At 45.8% G+C, this 19,121-nt stretch overlaps 1 protein-coding gene across 1 annotated transcript in view; it reads left to right on the forward strand.

Annotated features, from left to right (window-relative positions):
- tmem120aa (transmembrane protein 120Aa) overlaps positions 1-19,121 on the forward strand; it is a 42,491-nt gene that overhangs the window by 22,280 nt on the left and 1,090 nt on the right. Inside the window, exons 8-11 of the mRNA XM_078225134.1 lie at positions 393-454; positions 13,998-14,090; positions 15,988-16,052; positions 17,324-17,392. Of these exons, the coding sequence (XP_078081260.1) occupies positions 393-454; positions 13,998-14,090; positions 15,988-16,052; positions 17,324-17,392 (289 nt within the window). The remainder of the gene's footprint in view (positions 1-392; positions 455-13,997; positions 14,091-15,987; positions 16,053-17,323; positions 17,393-19,121) is intronic.

The raw sequence follows: 19,121 nt of genomic DNA on the forward strand, positions 1-19,121 counted from the left end.
CTGTTTTTCCCTCTGTCCCCCTCTCTAATTCTTTCTCTCTCAGTTTCTAACTCTTTCACTCTCTCTTCTTTTCCCTTTGCACTGTGGATGGCACTGGCCCTGGAGTACTCTCGCTCTGGAGACAAACAGCTTTTGGAAGGGTAGAGGCTTTGGGAGATGGAGTGGATTCTGGATGCAGTTGCTTTAACATCTGCTACACTATGCGGGGTGTGGAACTTGATGGCCTGCGATAACTCAGCATTTATTCATTGACCTTTTACTTAAACTTGTTTAATTCACAGAAAACAGAATGAGGTTTGTTGATCGGAAGCAGGTTTCTGATAGAAATCCAGGCACGCTGAGTGCTTTGTTAGCGTCAATGCACTCATTACAGATTCACATCTCATTTTTAGGCCGGATTCGAAGATGTACCAGATATTTCGAAACCAGTTTATCTCGTTTTCCATGTATCAGAGTGAGTACATTCAATCTTACTTCCTGTTTTTTTTTATAAAAGTATATTTTAACTGATTACTTGGTCTCCTCTGCTTTTCCCTCACCTCCTGAACCATCCGGTGGTACGTGATGTCCGGATTCTGCACAATCATTACTAAAATTTAAGTTAAATTCGGTAAACTGGAGTTAGACAGAGCGTGAAATACCAGCTATTCTGTTGGTTCAGTGTGACATTTATCTAGATCCCACATTGGCCACCATCTTCCACTCTTTGTCTTGACCTTTCCAATTAGATGCAATCTTCTGTCCCCTACTTTTGGGAACTGGAGTCAGACTGCCCAAACACAGCCATGACTTTAGGAGATAAGATAATTTTGCAACACTTCTGCAAAAGGACCCAACTAAGATCTGATTAAATTCCCCTCCGTTGACAGCAGCACAATATGAACGATGCTGTTGAATCTGCAGCTATCTTTTTCAAGAGTTGGCACCACCATGATACCAGCTTGTCCTTGGCCTCGAGGTCAGAGAGCTGCAGTGGTAGACAACAGGCAACAAACTAGTTGGGCTATCTACAATACTGAGTCTGCATTGTCAGAGACATATGAACGTCCAAAAGAAGCAAAAGTTCAACGAACATATGTGATCTGCATTTACGAAGATCTCTTGCAATGTCTTGGCGAGACTTAGATGCAACACAAGGGCATCTCTAAGAAATAAAAGATGTTACAGGACTCCTTTTGTCTGTGAAATGAGTCCTAGCCTCCTGGTGGCGAATTGTGGACTGGCTTCTGGATGTGAGGTGTGGGCTGCCTTCTCTGTTTCTGAGGGGGGTAACAGTTATACTTTGGTTATTTCGAACTGGAGAGTTGGCTGTCTACATATCTTGCATTCTTTCCTTTTGTAGAACTTAGCATTTCTATAGCCCTGAATCACCCAGTCATTTAGGTAAACTGTTTCCATTTGGGAACTTAACATTTCTATAGCAGTCACCTAAGTAATCTGTTTCTATTCCTAGAACAATTCATACCTGGTCATCTTTAGATGCTCTCATGCCTTTGGGATGCCTGATCAGTTTTAGAGACTTGTCTGCCTCTGGAAATGCTGCTGTTACGGTTGTTAGGTAGATTTCTACCTTTCAGGTCTTTTAAAATTCTTATTACTGTTACAGCTAAGCAAATACTTGACAATTCCGCATTGTCGTCTTCTAAAGGGCCAACATTCACTTTACTCCCTCTTTTCTTTTTTAAATACCTGTAGAATCTGTTGCCGTCTGTTTCTAGCCATCTTCCTCTCATACTCTAATTTCTTCCTCCTGATTAACCTTTTACCCACTCTCTGCCATTCTTTATATTCTGACCAATCATCTGACCTGCCACTTAACTTTGTACAGTTATATGCAAATTTGATGCTTTCCTTAACTTCTCCAGTTAACCACAGATGAATGGCCCTCCCTTTAGAATTTTTCTTTATAGTCAGAAATATAGAAACATAGAAACTAGGAGCAGGAGTAGACCATGCGGCCCTTTGAGCTTGCTGCACCATTCCTTATGGCTGATCCTCTATCTCCATACGCTTGTGCTCTCCCCGTACCATTTGAAGCCTTTCATGTTTAGAAATCCATCTGTTTCCTCCTTAAATATATTCAGTGATTTGGCCTTCACAGCCTTCCGTGGTAGAGAATTCCACAGGTTCACCAACATCTGAATGAAGAAGTTTCTCCTCATCTCAGTCCTAAATGGCCTGCCCCAATATTCTGAGACTGTGACCCCTTGTTCTAGACCCTCTAGCCAGAGGAAACAACATCCCTGCATCCAGTCTGTCCAGCCCGGCCAGAATGTTATATGTTGCAATTAAATCCCCCCTCATGCTTCTAAATTGCAATAAATACAAGCCCAGTCAATCTAATCTCTCCTCATATGACAATACTGCTGCGGCAGGAATCAGTTTGGTGAACTTTTGCTGCAAGTACATCCTTCCTTGGGTGAGGAGATCAAAACTGTACACAGTACTCCAGGTGTGATCTCACCAAGGCCTTGCACAGCTGCAGTGAGACCATTATATCATTGTCTGTACCATTTGCCTTCCTAACTGCTTGCTGTACCTGCATGCTAGCTTTCAGTGGCTGGTGTACAAGGACACCCAGGTCCCTTTGTACATCAGCATTTCCAATGTCTATCACCATTTAAATAATTCTCTGCCATTCTGCTTTTCTATAGAAGTGGGTAGCTTCACATTTATCCAAGTTATACAGCGTGTGCCATGTATTTGCCCATTCACTCAACTTGTCTAAATCACACTGAAGCCTCTTCACTTCCTCCTCACCACTCACACTCCCACCAAGCTTTGTGTCATCAGCAAATTTGGAAATATTAAATTTGGTTTCCACATCCAAATCATTGACGTATGTTGTGAATAACTGGGACCCATGCATTGACCCCTGTGGGACGTCACAAGTCACTGTCTGCCACTTTGAAAAAGACCCATTTATTCGTACTCTATGTTTCCTGTCTGCTAACCAATTCTCAATCCATGCCAGTATATTACCCCAATCCCATTTGCTTTAATTTGTACACTCGCTTCTGATGTGCGACTTCACCCTGAAGTCATTAATTAATCCGGTCACATTACATCACACTCAGTCTAATAAAACCTGCTCTCTTGTTAGTTCCAGAATGTGCTGTTCTAAAAAACTATCTCATACTGATGATCCCTGCCAATCTGGCTTTTCAGTTACTATGTAGATTCAAATCACCCGTGCCACCCCTTTAATACAAGCACCCAATATTTCTCCTTTTATACTTTGTCCAACATTGTGTTTATTGTTAGGAAACCTGTAGACCACTTCCACGAGTGACTTCTTGCCCCACTTAGTCCTCATCTTCACCCAAGCCTATTCCATATACTGATCTCCTGAAGCCAGGACATCTCTAACTATTGCACCAATTGATTAACAATACTACCCCTCCACTTTAACCTAGCTTCCTAATCCTCTTCAATGTCGTCTACCTCTCAGTATTCAGGAACCAATCCTCATCATCCTGCAGCCATGTCTCCGTAATGGCTATCAGATTTGAGTTATCAACTCATTCACTTTGCCACAAGTGCTACACACATTTAGATACAAAGCCTTTAGTTTTGTCTTCTTGTCATCTATATAACACCTAGTTTTGACTGTTGGTGTATTCCTCATTTTTTTCTCTCTGTCCCTTCCTGCCATTCTATGACCCTGATTTCCCATGTTACTCTCCTGCCTTGAATCTACCCCTTGATTTGCTACATCCATTCAAGCTTAATCCCTCACCGCCCCCCCCCCCTCCTTGTTTAGTTTAAAGCCCCCTCTACTTGACAAGTTGTGCGATTCGCAAGAACACTGGTCCCAACATGGTTCCGGTGTAGACCAGCCCTTCACTTTGCCCAGATTTGTGGCAGTGTCCCACGAACCGGAACCGACTTCTCCAGCACCAGTCTTTGAGCCATGCATTCATCTCTCAAATCTGATTTGTCCTGTGCCAATTTGCACATGATCAGGTAATCATAAAATCCCCCCAATGCAGAAGGAGGCCGTTGAGCCTGCACTGACTCTCCAACAGAACATCTTACCCAGGCCACTCCCTGACCTATCGCTGTAAACCCATGCATTTACCCCGCTAATCTACATGGATTGGGACACTAAAGGGGAATTTAGCATGGCCAATCCACCTAACCTGCACAACTTTGGAGTGTGGGAGGAAACCGGAGTACCCGGAGGAAACCCACACAGACATGGGGAGAATGTGCAAACTCCGCACAGACAGTGACCCAAGGCTAGAATTGAACCTGGATCCCTGGCGCTGTGAGGCAGCAGTGCTAACCACTGTGCCAATAATAGTCTAACTATTACCTTTGAGGTTCCGCTTCTTAATTTGGTGCCTAGCTTCTTATACTGACTCTGCCAAATCTCTTTCCTCGTCCTGTCAATGTCATTGGTACCTTCATGGACCACGACAAATGGATCCTCCCCCTCCCACTGCAAATTCCACTCCAGCCCTGATGCTGGCAGGCAACATAGCTGTCTGGACACTATCTCTTTACAGAGAACATTGTCAATCCCCCTCACCGTATTGTCTCTTACATTCCTGTTTGCTCCCCCTGCTTGAATGGCTTCCTGTACCATGGCGCCATGGTCAGGCTACTCATGCACCTTTCAGACCTCATTTCTGTCCACACCTCACACCTATTGATGATTGCAAAGTTTGAGGCTCCTCCACTACTGTCTGTTCAGTGCCTGTAACTGCCTTACTCTCGGTCACATCCTCCTGCCTCTCACTGCCGACCAAAACAGACGGCCTAATTCAAAGAGGCGTGACCAACTTCTGGAACAAAGTATCCAAATATATATCCTCCCTCTTTTAAGTTGCACAGTGTCTGCAGTTCAGCTTCCAGATCAATATTCCTGAATAGGGATTCCTCGAGCTCTCATACTTTCCGCAGATGTGTTGTCATGGATTGCCTTAGAGTCCAAAAGCTCCCACAGTTCGCAGCTGCAACACAACACCTATCCTACTATTGGTCCTTATGTTATTTAGTTAACTTGATTTAATTACTCACTTAGACTTTGAGTTCCCCATTAGTACAGTGGTTAGTATCCACAGCTGTCATACAGGAGACAGGGGTTCAATTCCCTGACAGTAAGCTTAGAAGTTGTGAGAAAGTTGTGCAGGCAGACGAGGTGTTCTTTGGTTAGCACTGCTGCCTCACAGTGCTAGGGACCCGGTTCAATTCCAGTCTTGGGTGACTGTGTGTGTGGAGTTTGCACGTTCTCCCCGTGTCTGCGTGGATTTCCTCCGTGTGCTCCGGATTCCTCCCACAGTCCAAAAATGTGCAAGTTAGGTGGATTGGCCATGATAAATCGTCCCTTAGTGTCAGGGTGACTAGCAGGGTAAATACATGGAGTTATGGGGATCAGGACTGAATGGGATTGTTGTCGGTGCAGGGCCGAATGGCCTCTTTCTGCAGTGTAGGGATTCGATGATTAATTAGCTTTATGTGTATCACACCTCTTGTCCCCCAAGCATCAAATTACCATGTGAATCTAATTTGCCACTCGTCTGGTCCCGGTCTCTCTGGCATATTTGCCTGTTTCCTCATGCAACCTTTACTGATGGTGTGCCTGTCCTTTTATTGACCCTCGGAGTCACTAGCTAGTTGGCTTCCTGCTACACTAATTTACACCACTTGAACCAGCTTTCAGATAACGGCCATCTCATCCATTTAGCTGAGACTTCAATTCAAGGCCCTGATTGGGAAATAAAAGATTCTCACAGCATGATTTGACCATGGAGTTTCTCCCATTGCCCTGTGCCACCTCCCTGCCTCTGCACCAGAAACTGGTTCTCAGTCAAATAAGTCCTGGGAAGATGGGAACTGCCGGATGGAAAAATGACCGGTCCAGCTAGTTCGCCATGGTAGTCACATGATGTAGCTGGGGTGGGTTTTGGGCTGGGGTGGAAGGAGTTCCTGGAAGGGTGGTGTGGGTCTGTATGATAGTAACTCAGAAGCTAGAAGTGGTTTTAAGTCTCGGTAACTATTGATGTGACACAGTTGTAACCATCCAAAGTTTACAATTTCAATCACATTTCTGAATGGTTCCCGGGTGCAGGACAATTGCCCATCAGAACTTTGCGCTTGCCAGGCAATCCTTACCCGGGGACGTCTGGTGGGATGGAGGGGTGGCATGCAGGTATTCACCATTGCATTTTTGGGGTTCCCCACCCCTCCCCCAGATACAATGTTCAGTGCTTACAACCTGTCATGTCTCAAATCACTTATATAAACTATTGCGTAATGATAACTTCAGAAAGAAGTCGGTCTTATTTGTACTTGAATAAGTCAACGCTATCTGCTTCTGCCATTGCCCTTTGGGACTGGGTTCCATAGAGTGACTATTCATTCATTGAAATATTGAATTTATCTCCACCCCAAAACTTCATGTGTGGGTCACATGTCCTGGTTTTGGACAAGCTTGCCTTGATCACCACTGTCTGGCTCCTTTGGAATCCTAAAGGTAACAACTAAATTACATTGGAACCTTCTCTTCCCCCTTAATCACTCCTCCCAACCCAATCCCTCCATCCCTCTGACGACTGCATTATCCTTTTTGTTCTGTGGCAGTATCATACTGTTTGCAGGATGTTGCTATTTGGAAGGATAGTTGATGTCTTTGTGTCTATGTGTGTTTCATAGTAACTTATGGGAAGCATGATGTAGAGATGCCGGCGTTGGACTGGGGTGGGCACCGTAAGAAATCTCAGGACTCACCTGATGACGGAGCAGCGCTCCGAAAGCTCCTGATTCCAAATAAACCTGTTGGACTTTAACCTGGTTTTGTGCGACTCCTTACTATGGGAAGCATGGCAGCTTTCAAATATTTCTGAGCAATGTGATAAGTCAGAATAGGAATTTAAGTTTTTTGGAGCCGTGGGCTACTGCTAAACATGTTGTTCCCCCCTATCAGGGTTCAGTTGCAGTGGGGACATTAAACACTACCCTCTAAGGTGGACACTAAGGATTCTTGGCACTATTGTGAAGGAGAACAGAGTTGCTCTCCCTCCTGTCCTGGCCAATACTTAACTCTCAATCAACATCACTAACAAAACATAGGTCATGAAACATAGAATCGCTACAGTGCAGAAGGAGGCATTCGGTCCATCAAGCCGACACCGACAACAATCCCACCCAGGTCCTATCCCTGTAACCCCACGTATTTACCCGACTGAAGGATCAATTTAGCATGGCCAATCAACCAACCCACACATCTTTGGACGATGGGAGGAAACCAGAGCACCCGGAAGAAACCCACGCAGACACGAGGAGAATGTGCAGATTCTGCACAGTCACCCGAGGCCGGAATTGAACCCGGGTCCCTGGCACTCTGAGGCAGCAGTGCTAACCACTGCGCCACCGTACCCCCACGGCTGTTGTCACATTGTTTGTGGGTCATTGTTATTCACAAAGCGGCCACTGAATTTCCTACATTACCACTGTGAGGATGTTTGAAAATGACTTGGTTATGGACTGACAGTTTTTTCTGTTGTCACACTGCGGCTGCATGTGAATCTCACTGTGTTGAAAGATGCTGACAGCTGGATTCTCATTATCGGGGTAGATAGCTCAAGTCAAGAAATTTCTCCACTTGGCAGACTGTCCTGAATCGCACAGTTTTTGCTCCCAGAAGGCGGGTGTGAGATGGAGTCAAGCCCACTGACCCTGGAAGCAGAACGTAGCCAAGGACAGGTGAGTGTTGCGGCAAGCTGGTTAGAAGGGCCACATTGGCTCTCTGCTATTTGGGCCTGAACACTGAATCCCTACAGTGCAGGAGGAGGCCATTTGGCCCATCGGGTCTGCACCGTCCACAATCCCACCCAGGCCCTATCCCCGTAACCCCCCATATTTACCCTGCTAATCCCCTGTCACTAAGGGGCAATTTAGCATGGCCAATCAACCTAACCCGCACATCTTTGGACTGTGGGAGGAAACCGGAGCACCCGGAGGAAACCCATACAGACACGGGGAGAACATGCAAACTCCGCACAGACAGTGACTAGAGGCCGGAATTGAACCTGGGTCCCTGGCGCTGTGAGGCAACAGTGCCAACCACTGAGCCACCGTGCCACCCTGTTGTACCTGTTAATTCTCAGATACTTTCAACCAGTTTACTTACTCTAAGGTTTTACCCCGGTGCCCTTATTTGCAAGGTGGACAAAGGACAAACACAAGTAAAGGTTCAACAAGTTTATTAATAATAACACTATTAACCCTTAAATTACCCACATCAAACAAGAGGATACCCCAGATTCAAGTATACTACCCGTAAAGATGGCTTGGTTAAACTGCAGGCCTGATTCTCTGAGTCCCTCTGGTCTGTCGTCACGAAGGTGAGTCTCGATGGCAGCTTCTTCCTTCTCTGGTCAGTCTTCTGAATGGTCACAACTGCCTCCCTCGTCGAGTCTTCGCTGCCGTGTGCCTCTGAGTGTGTCCCTTTCTCCCCAGCCTGCTTGCCTTTCCAGAAACTTCTCTGGCTTCCGGCCAATGAGGTCCCAAGAGGGGGTTCCAATACCCAGTGGGTTTCTTGATGTCTGCCTGACAGGACACCAGGGTCCGCCCCCCAGGTGTCCATCTCCATGTTGTTGAACTTGTTATCAGATAAGGTATCTACAGGAACTCTTGGTGACAGAAAGTCTGGCCCGATCTGGGCTTCTAACAATAGACCGATGCATTTCAATGAGGTGCCATGATCTCCTGCTAAGTCTCAAGTAGAGTGTAACGACCTTGGATGTGTGGTTGATGGGTCAGGCCCAGACACATTTGTGTATTGTACAATTGGCCTGCCTGAGGTTTGACTGTGTTTGATTTCAATGTGCCCAATTCTTTAATTTAGGATATCCAATTTTATCTCCCTTAAAACTAGGCCGTTTATATAATCACATTCCCTCCTCTTGATCCAATGAGCATCAGCGAACTGGATCACACAATTCTCACCAAACTATCTCAACAAGCAAGTACCCTGAATCTGGAGTTGACAGTATCATCCCTAACCCACAATAGTACTAACAAATTTAAATGAAGTAAAATAATTTAAAAACCAATAAGCAATCGGGTATATACAAAACAAAGCAATAAACAGTACAGAATGAAGTAAAATAATTTGTAAAAACAAGAAAAATTACATCAATTGGGTATATACAAAACAAAGCAATAAACAGTACAAAATGACAAGTGACCAAGATGGGAGAGTATCAAGGCTCTTGATTGTAGAGCCTCTCCCGATGTCGGATGGCCCTTGCCGAAATTCCTTAGAACGATAGGGAAGCCGGAGCAGTCTGATTGTTGTTGGAAGAAAACGTGGTTGGAAAACTTCCAAGTTGCTTCTGTAAATCAACCATATACTGGTAACACTGAGCGTAGTAGGTCAACTGGGCATCAACATAGTCGTGCAGGCAACGAAGGTGATGAGCATGTGTACTGCTAATTCTTTCAAGCAAAAGTCTTGTGATCTCTGCCTGGCGATCAAATTCACTTTGTGTAATTCGCATTTCCTGTTCTGTTGCTGAACGGGCCTCTGAGACCTTTGCCTTCTTCAGTCTTGCTTTTGCTGCATCTAAATCAAGTCTTTTATTCTGCAAGTTTACGTTCTTTAGATATTGTTCTGTAGTCCCCTTCCAGAAAGTTTCTAAGGGATGCCAAAAGGTTGACCTCTGACGAGTGTACTTCCATCGGGCGTGGGGTGAACCACATATATCCAGGGTATCGTAGGCTGATCTTCTGGTCTTTGGTTGGTGTGGTGTCTGTGGTTCGGTCTGAGACGAGGAGTCCCAGATAACAGGGAAGTATGTAGTTCATTCTGGGGAAGATCAAGGTAGCACCTGTTAAATTCTTATTAATATCTGATTCTCTTTTCCTTTTCTTTACTAGAATGTCATATGACTCCTCTTTTTTATAAAATAAAACCAAAGAAATAAGTAAAGGAATAATAAAGGCCCAATCGTGTCATACGAAGGGTAGTGGGGTAAGGACTTTGCAGAGCGTGAAAATAAAATGTTGGGTATATGGCACGTGTCCTTGTTGTTGGAGGACTATGGCACAGTATAACAATAGATTCTTCATCCCACAACCAAACTGTGGTGTGTCGGAAGATTATGACACAGTATAATGTGGGCAGATAAGAAACCCTTTTCAATTGGGTGATGCGTGGAGTGGACGGATAAAGCTATTTACAATTTGGACTGTGATGTCCTGATTCTTTCTTAGTGGAGGGAACCTATATGGGCGGGCTTTGGCTGCCAGGTACCCACTGCATTACCACCTCTGGTAGTGAGCGCCGGGTCAAACAGTTCTGGGAGTCCCGGTACCAGGGGCGCCATAGGTGGTAAGGTTTGCGGGTTCCCCATCCTTTCCGTCAGGGTCCCCTGGGCCAGGGTTTGGCTGATTCCCCTGGCTCCTCCCCCCTTTTGTTTTGGCAAAAATGGCCCCTTGGGGTCTTTTTTTGCCAGAACCTGGCATTCATGGGGCTCCCCGCCGTAGGTTAAGTCGTCTGCCAGGAATCCCCGCCGTAGGTTAAGTTGTCTGCCAGGAATGTGGGGGTTATAGCTGCTTGTCGGGTTGGTCCTTCAAGGGGCATGGGTCGGGGTCCATCATCGGGGAACCGCTGAGATGGTCGTGTGGGGTAGTTGGGTGGTGCCCTACAGTTCCGGGCGAAATGGTTGGGTTGCCCGCAGGTATAACACTGTGCTTGTGGACGTGGGCCTCTGGGCTCAGCTCTATATCGTTCTTGGTGTCGGGCCTATGTCTTGTGCGGCCTTGTGGTTCCCTGTGTCGGTAATCAGCAATAGTGTATGGGTGTGCGGGGTTTGCTGGTCCCCTGAAATTTGGTGGTGCCCTACAGTCCCAGGCAAAATGGTTGATCTGGCCACAGTTATAACACTGCGCTTGTGGGGGTGGATATCTGGAAGTGGCTTTGTCTTGTTCCCTGTACCTGGGGTTGTGGATATATTGGGGTTCTGCGCGGGGCTGCGGTTTTCTGTATCGATGATTGGCACCGGTATATGGGGGTGAGTTTCCCAGTCCCCTGTTTCCACCTCCCCCTTTGTTACACCAAACCGGGGCCAGGTCTGTGTGGATTGGGTTCATCAATCCGTGTTTTGTGGGCTTGGGGGTGTCTGTTTGTCTGACTTCCCGTTCCCACACACGAGTCATTTTGCGGATGGCCCAGGCTTGTGTGTGTGTATTATCATCGGGATCAAAATTCTCACAAGCTTTCCAACTCCCCTCGGTGGCATGTGCTATCAGGGTCTGGATCCATGTGGGCCGGTGGTGTGCATTTAATTGGACTCGATTTAATTGGCTAAAAACCGCAACAAATTGGTTCCATAGTCGGCCAGCATAGGCTGTCGGGTGCTCCCCTCTCTTTTGTTGGCAGTTGTTTAAGCCTTGTACCGGGGCATTCCTATTGTAGCCTATGGCGGCCAGAACGGCCACCTTCATTTCTGGTAGGGTTCCCCCGGCCACGTTCTGGGGTTCGGGTAGGACGGAACGGATGGCAGGACTTAAACATAACAAAATAAGTTTAACCTCTTCTGCCTTGTCTAGGCCTTTTAAAACACGATATTGGGTAACCTGGTCAAAGAGAGCATGTGGATCCCTGGAGGGTTCAAATACTCCAATCACTTTAGCTATGTCAGTAAGCTGTGTCATGGTGTATGGAGTTACATAAGTCACATTGTGGTTCTGTCCGTCCTGTCGTTGGGTGGTGACCGGATTCATCGGTACAGGAACCGGATTAGTGACTGGGCTTTTTGGGATGGTAAAAGGACTAGGAGCTGAGACTGAGTTTCCCCAGATGGGGGCCAGATTAGGTGGTGCCGTTGGTTCCACTACCGGGAAGGGAGGTGGGGGTCCCCTGTCGGCAGTGACGCTAGCTGTTGCATAATGGCAGGCATCCTCTTCTAAATCCCCCCACTCTACCGCTGGGTCACTATCCCCTGTTTCAGTCGTGTATGCACACATTACCCCTCTTTTTATAGCTAGTTGTGCTTTTAAATCTTCAATCTCGCGCAGGCATTTGGAGTGGTCTGTTGCGCGGGCTGTATTTACTTTTCCTGCTTGGTGCAAAACTTTTACTGCAGCCTGTAGGTCGCTGCATTTACGTTTAACTTCCTCTACCTGTTGCAGTGCAGCCTCTCTCTCACGGACAGCACACCGTGCCTTTTGGCAGGCTTTATCACATTGAGCCTGGAATTGGCTCATGTGTATCATGTTAATCTGGTTCCTTTCCTCTCGTGTGTTTACCTCCGCTTCCAATTGTTGTATGCGCGCGGTCTTCGATCGGGCGCACTTAAATGTGAGGATGGTTATGTACACTATCATAAGTAGGATTCCTATTACGGCCAGTTGTGACAGAATGCGGACCCATGGGTGGATTTGGACATTTGAACCCCAATCCCAGATGTCCTCCCATGCAGCATGACTGGCCATGATTATTTCCTTTTAGGATTCGTCACTTGAGTATAGGTAAGGGATTGGGGTAGGGGTCCGGTTTTCACTAAATTCCCTCCCGTAGATTTTACCCAAATTACCTAGACTGTTCTAGTTCTAACTACACAGTTTGTCCACCTTGTGTTACAGACACCGGGTTTATGGCCCAATTTACTGGTTGAATCTGTATTAGTCCTTCACTCACTTAAGACTGGCCGTCACGTGGGGCATCTGCCCTCTTAATTCAGGCTCAGACGGAGTGTTGGAGAATACCGGGTTGAAGGTTCGACTTCGGAGCAACATATTACTTCTTATCAAAGTCCCATCTGGGGTGCCACTGTTGTACCTGTTAATTCTCAGATACTTTCAACCAGTTTACTTACTCTAAGGTTTTACCCCGGTGCCCTTATTTGCAAGGTGGACAAAGGACAAACACAAGTAAAGGTTCAACAAGTTTATTAATAATAACACTATTAACCCTTAAATTACCCACATAAAACAAGAGGATACCCCAGATTCAAGTATACTACCCGTAAAGATGGCTTGGTTAAACTGCAGGCCCGATTCTCTGAGTCTCTCTGGTCTGCCGCCACGAAGGTGAGTCTTGATGGCAGCTTCTTCCTTCTCTGGTCAGTCTTCCGAATGGTCACAACTGCCTCCCTCGTCGAGTCTTCGCTCCTGTGTGCCTCTGAGGGTGTCACTTTCTCCCCAGCCTGCTTGCCTTTCCAGAAACTTCTCTGGCTTCAGGCCAATGAGGTCCCAGGAGGGGGTTCCAATACCCAGTGGGTTTCTTGATGTCTGCCTGACAGGACACCAGGGTCCGCCCCCCAGGTGTCCATCTCCATGTTGTTGAACTTGTTATCAGATAAGGTTTCTACAGGATCTCTTGGTGACAGAAAGTCTGGCCCGATCTGGGCTTCTAACAATAGACCGATGCATTTCAATGAGGTGCCATGATCTCCTGCTAAGTCTTAAGTAGAGTGTAACGACCTTGGATGGGTGCTTGATGGGTCAGGCCCAGACACATTTGTGTATTGTACAATTGGCCTGCCTGAGGTGTGACTGTGTTTGATTTCAATGTGCCCAATTCTTTAATTTAGGATATCCAATTTTATCAGCCTTAAAACTAGGCCCTGTTTATATCACCACAACCCCATGGGGCATGGCTGGATGTATGGGTAAGACTTTTTGAGATTACCTTTCTAAAGGTTCCCAAAGAGCAATTCATGACTCCTCTGAGCCTGACGGGTTGAGAGTACAGGGTGTGGGCTCACTTAACCCCGGCCAGTGAAAATTGCTGGTGCCAGGAGAAGGGGTGGGAATCCTGGAACTGGGGTCCACTCGCCATCTTGAAACGGCTCTGGAGTCATTCCGATTCTGCTAAAATCCTGCCCCAAACGCCCAATTTCCTATTCTGTATCACAGATCGGTAACATGACTGGAGCCCAGTAAAATCCATACAGTTTCTGCAGTGAGAGGTATACAAAGAGGTTGCTTTGTGGGTTTGTTGTGCTTGGCTCTTGGCTGACTGACTGTGTTGTATTGTACAGGCTTTGTGCAGTTCCTACAGTATTACTATCAGAGTGGGTGCCTGTACAGGCTCCGAGCCCTGGGAGAGAGACATAACATGGACTTGACTGTAGGTGAGTCGACTCGTCAATAAATAATGAATAGGAAGCTCGAATGAAGCATGAACACTAGTGTGGAACAGTGGGTTTAAATAGACTGTTTCTGTGCTGTACATTCGACATAATGCCATGTAATTATTGATTGATTGCTATTTAATTATCCGCATTGATCTAGATAATTAAGTAGCAAATTAATTTTTACTGATTTACACATAGGCACGTTATCTAGATAAAGTTAATGGGTGCAGATAATCATTTCATAGCCTTGAAGTGGGTGATATGCTGAAACATGGTAAATAATCTGACTGAATTCCTCATAATCTTCCCATTTAGACCCCTCGAGAATAAATATCCCCCTCGAGAATAAATATCCCCTTAGATGTTACATTAATTAATAATGTGACCATCACACTTAACACATACATATGAACAGGAGTGGGCCATTCGGCCCATCAAGCCTGCTCCACCATTCTATACGATTTTTTAAAAGTAAAGTTTATTTATTAGTCACAAGTAGGCTTATGATAACACTGCAATGAAGTTACTGTGAAAATCCCCTAGTTGCCACACTCCGGTGCCTGTACGGGTACACGGAAGGAGAATTTAGCATGGCCAATCCACCTAACCAGCACATTTTTCAGATTGTGGGAGGAAACCAGAGGAAACCCGCAGAGACACGGGGAAAATGTGCAAACTCCACACAAACAGTGACCCAAGCCGGGAATCGAACCCGGGTCCTTGGTGCTATGAGGCAGCAGTGCTAACCACTGTGTCACCGAATGATGATCACTGATCAGACATTTCAATGCTTTTCCCCCACACTAATTTATGTTATTGTTAATCAGAATCAATCTCTACCTTAAACATACTCAGTGACTGAGCTTCCACAGCATCTGGGGTAGAGAATTCCAAAGATTCACAACCCACTCGACACTTTTCCTCATTTCGGTGCTAAGTAGCTTTCCCCCTTATTTTGAATTTGTGTCCCCTGGTTCTAGACACTGCCCCCCTCCCTCCCCCCTCCCCCAAAACATTGGAAACACCTTGCCTGCATCTACCCTACAATATTCCTATCTATTCCTACAATATTTTGTAGGTTTCAATAAGATCACCACTCATTGTTTGAAACTCTGAAGAATACAGGCCCAGTTTGCCCAATCTTTCTTCATGTGACAGTCTTGCCATCCCCGGAACAAGTCCGGTGAACCTTCATTGCTCTCCCTCTGTGACCATAATATCCTTTTTGAGGATCATTCCAGATATAATAGAAGAGGTGTGCAGAGAGTTGTTCCTTGCTCGCAGTCCTCAGCCTGTACTTTCTCAATAAGCTCAGTAACAGAGGTTGATATTAACCAAACCAACTTGGGAAAATGGAGAAGCTGTTGCCTTTTTGAAGCTGGATCTTGAGTTCCACGCTAAATGTGGGCAGTGCCCAATGTACAAGTGTCTAGTGCTGGTGTATTCTAGACTTGTGAAAACTCCAGCGCTGTACGCAGGTTATATATCATTCTTTATGCTTCCCTGAAGAACTGGGAAGGACGTACCTCCCCCCTCCCCCCCCAAGTTCTTTTGGTATTGTGCTTGTCTGAGTCAGTGTGCCTGGAATATTATTAACTCTCATGATCATCCAGCCATAGGCTGTATGTGTAACTTCCTTTCACTCCCAATGAGTTTGCACTTTCTGCTCCGTAGCCAGTAGCTGGGTTTCTATTGAACATCCAGATTGGATATTTTACCAGTGTCTATGCTGATCTATGAGAACGAGGCAGTTTGATCAATACATATTTTCTTCTTTAAAAATGGCCACACTCAGTTCAGCTAAATCCACCCATGAACATTTAACCTGGGAAATGTCTGTGATGGCCTTTCCCCTAGCCAGGACTAACTGTGGATTGGGGTCTTGTGTTTACAGAAGGTTTCCAGTCGTGGATGTGGAGAGGCCTCACGTTTCTTCTGCCGTTCTTGTTCTTTGGTCATGTAAGTCATTTGAAATATTTGCTTGTCGTTGGAGTTGAAAGCAAAGCCAAGGTCCCAGGTCTGAATCCTGGTTGCTGTTGAACCGGCTGATGCAGTGTTAGCTGCAGTAAAGTCGGCCTCAGTGCCCCATGTTTTGGACAGAAACAAAATCAAAGTTGTGTTTCCTGACCACCTAGTTATTAATGAATAACATAATAAATAGAAGCTGAGTAGGCAATTCAGCCCCTTGAGCCTGCTCTGCCAGTCAACACAATCCTGGCTGATCAGACTGTGGCCTGAACTTCACTTCCCTGTCTGCCCTCATAATCCTCAACTCCTTTGTCGACCAATCTTGAATACATTCCATGACTCATCCTCTGGACTCGATGGGCCGAATGGCCTACTTCTGCCTCTACGTTTTACGCACAGTGATTAGCACTGCAGCCTCACAGCGCCAGGGACTCGGGTTTGATTCCCGGCTTGGGTCACTATCTGTGTGGAATCTGCACATTCTCCCCGTATGGGTTTCCACCGAGTGCTCCAGTTTCCTCCCACAATCAGAAAGACTGCTGGTTAGGTGGATTGGCTATACTAAATTCTCCCTCAGTGTACCCAAACAGGCGTCGGAGTGTGGCGACTAGGGGATTTTCACAGTAACTTCAATGTTAATGTAAGCCTACTTGTGACACTAATAAGTAAACTTAAACTTATGGTCAAAATGGGAGACCTTAATTTTAAATCAGTGCCCCTGTAGTTCTAGATTCCCCACAAGGGGAAACATAATCTAGTCTGTCAAACCCCCTCAGAATCTTGTGTTTCAATTATATCATCCCTCGTTCTTTCAGTGCTGGAACGTGTGCGAGAGGGATATGAAAGGACTGGACACTTAATGACTCCACATACCATTGATGGTTGCTATCTAGACATGTGCACAGAAAACTGCCGCAGGAGACTGCTGTGCTTTGTAGAAATGCATCCAATAAAATCAACAGCTTTGAGAAGAGCTAGGGAAGCGGGGAGGAATTTGGACTGGAGAAAAGCTGAAAATGAGATGCTTCTCCTTCTGATCTGGACCTCAAAAGATGTCCCTCAGCACTGAACACAGTCCAGTGGTGGAATATGGCACCCATCTTTCACTCTGCTAGAGGTTAATGGTCCCCACTGTGTGTGATGCCATCTCACTTATTATATACCATTAATATTCACCTATTATTCAGCCCTGCTTACCAATTAGAGTGCAAACTAGCCCGAGAATGCTGTTCATTCACCTGATCTTTCTCTTGCCTTTACAGTTCTGGCAGTTTTATAATGCAATCACCTTGTTCAAACTAACGAACCACCCAGACTGTAAAGAGTGGCAGGTAAGCATGGTTCGCGAGAGGTTTTTCTTCCCAGAATACTCTGTGAAAGATGCCTTGTGTTGTGAGCCACATGCAGCAAACTCATCAATACAAGCTTTAGGAAACTCGTCTTAGTTTAGCTTCAGGGAGGAAATCTTCATCCACTGCAAGTTAATGTAAATTCCGGCCGCAGGGAGAGAGTTGTGAGTTGAGCGTGTAATGTGGAGGGATGTGATTTTGGGGTAGTTTTAGCTGAATATCCCCGTGCATGCCTCATTAATTCCACTCGATAGTCATATTTTGTGCAGGATAATCCTGCTCTCATCGTGGGGTCTGTTCTGCAACCCAATACTGAAATGCTGTAAGTTTTTATGGTGGTCTTACCCACTGTTTCTACAGCGACCAAAAAGAGATTTTACTGTACAAAATGCAAGGTAGAAATTACCATCTGTGGCTATAACAAACAAATTATCACAGTTGCTCATTTCAGACAGAGATGAGGAGAACTTTTTGCTCTGAGGATTGAGTCTCTAGAACCTTCTCCCTCAAAAGGCAGTGGAAGCAGAACCTTTGAATATTTTTAAGGCAGAGTTCGATAGATTCTTGATTAACAAGGGCGGAGGGGGGGGGGGGGTGAAAGGTTATTGGGGATAAGTGGGAATGTGGAGTTGAGGTTATAATCAGATCAGCCATGATCTTATTGAATGGTGGAGCAGGCTCGAGGGGCCTGCTCCTGCTCCTAATTCATTTGTTTGTTATCATGAAGGAAGAGTTTAAATAAAAATGTTAGCACCTGCGTTAGAACTGTGGAGAGAGGAATTAAGTTAGAATGAGTAAAGTGTTTATGATGATGACAACACAGAGTAATTTCAACCCATGGTCATCTCCTGAAGATCTAGTCATAGGATTTTACAGCACAACAGGCCCTTCAGCCCAGCATGTCTGTGCCGGCCATCAAGCACCCAGTTCCAGCACTTGGTCCCGAGCCTTGTATGCTATGACGTTAAGTGCTCATCTATATGCATTTTAAATGTCTCTACCAGCACAGGTAGTGAGTTCCAGATTCCCATCACCCTCTGGATGCAAACGTTTTTCCTCAAATCCCCCCGCCCCTTACTTTAAATCTATGCCCCCTGGTTATTAACCATTCTACTAAAGGGGAAAAGTTCCTCCCTATCTACGTCCCTCATAATTTTATACACCTCAGTCAGGTCCCCCCTCAGCCGTATCTGCTCCAAGGAAAACAAGCCCAGCCTAACCAGCCTCTCTTCCCAGCTGAAACGCTCCAACCCAGGTAACATCCTGGGGAAACTCCTCTGTACTCTTTCATGTGCAATCACATCTTAAAAGGGGTAAACTGGGAATATTCCAAAATGAAAGCATTAGAAAGAATTGTTCAAACCAGTCAGTTACATATCCTCTCTTCTACTCTAAAGCTAGTTTGTTCCTGCAACAATTGTAATTACATGGCTCCTTCAGGACTTACATGATCAGTGGAGTGAATCCACTGGTGTGACAGTTCCTGACCATAAGACATAGGAGCAGAAGTAGGGCACTCGGCCCATTGAATCTGCTCCCCCATTCAACGATATCATGACTGATCTGATATGATAATCCTCAACCTCACTTTCCTGCCTTACCCCCATAACCCTCGATTCCCTTCCTGATTAAAAATCTACCTCAGCCTTGAACATACTTAATGGCCCAGCCTCTACAACCGCCTGTGGTAAAGAATTCCACAGATTCACAG

Source organism: Mustelus asterias, chromosome 12, assembly GCF_964213995.1.
Source record: "Mustelus asterias chromosome 12, sMusAst1.hap1.1, whole genome shotgun sequence".
Lineage (NCBI taxonomy): Eukaryota > Metazoa > Chordata > Chondrichthyes > Carcharhiniformes > Triakidae > Mustelus > Mustelus asterias.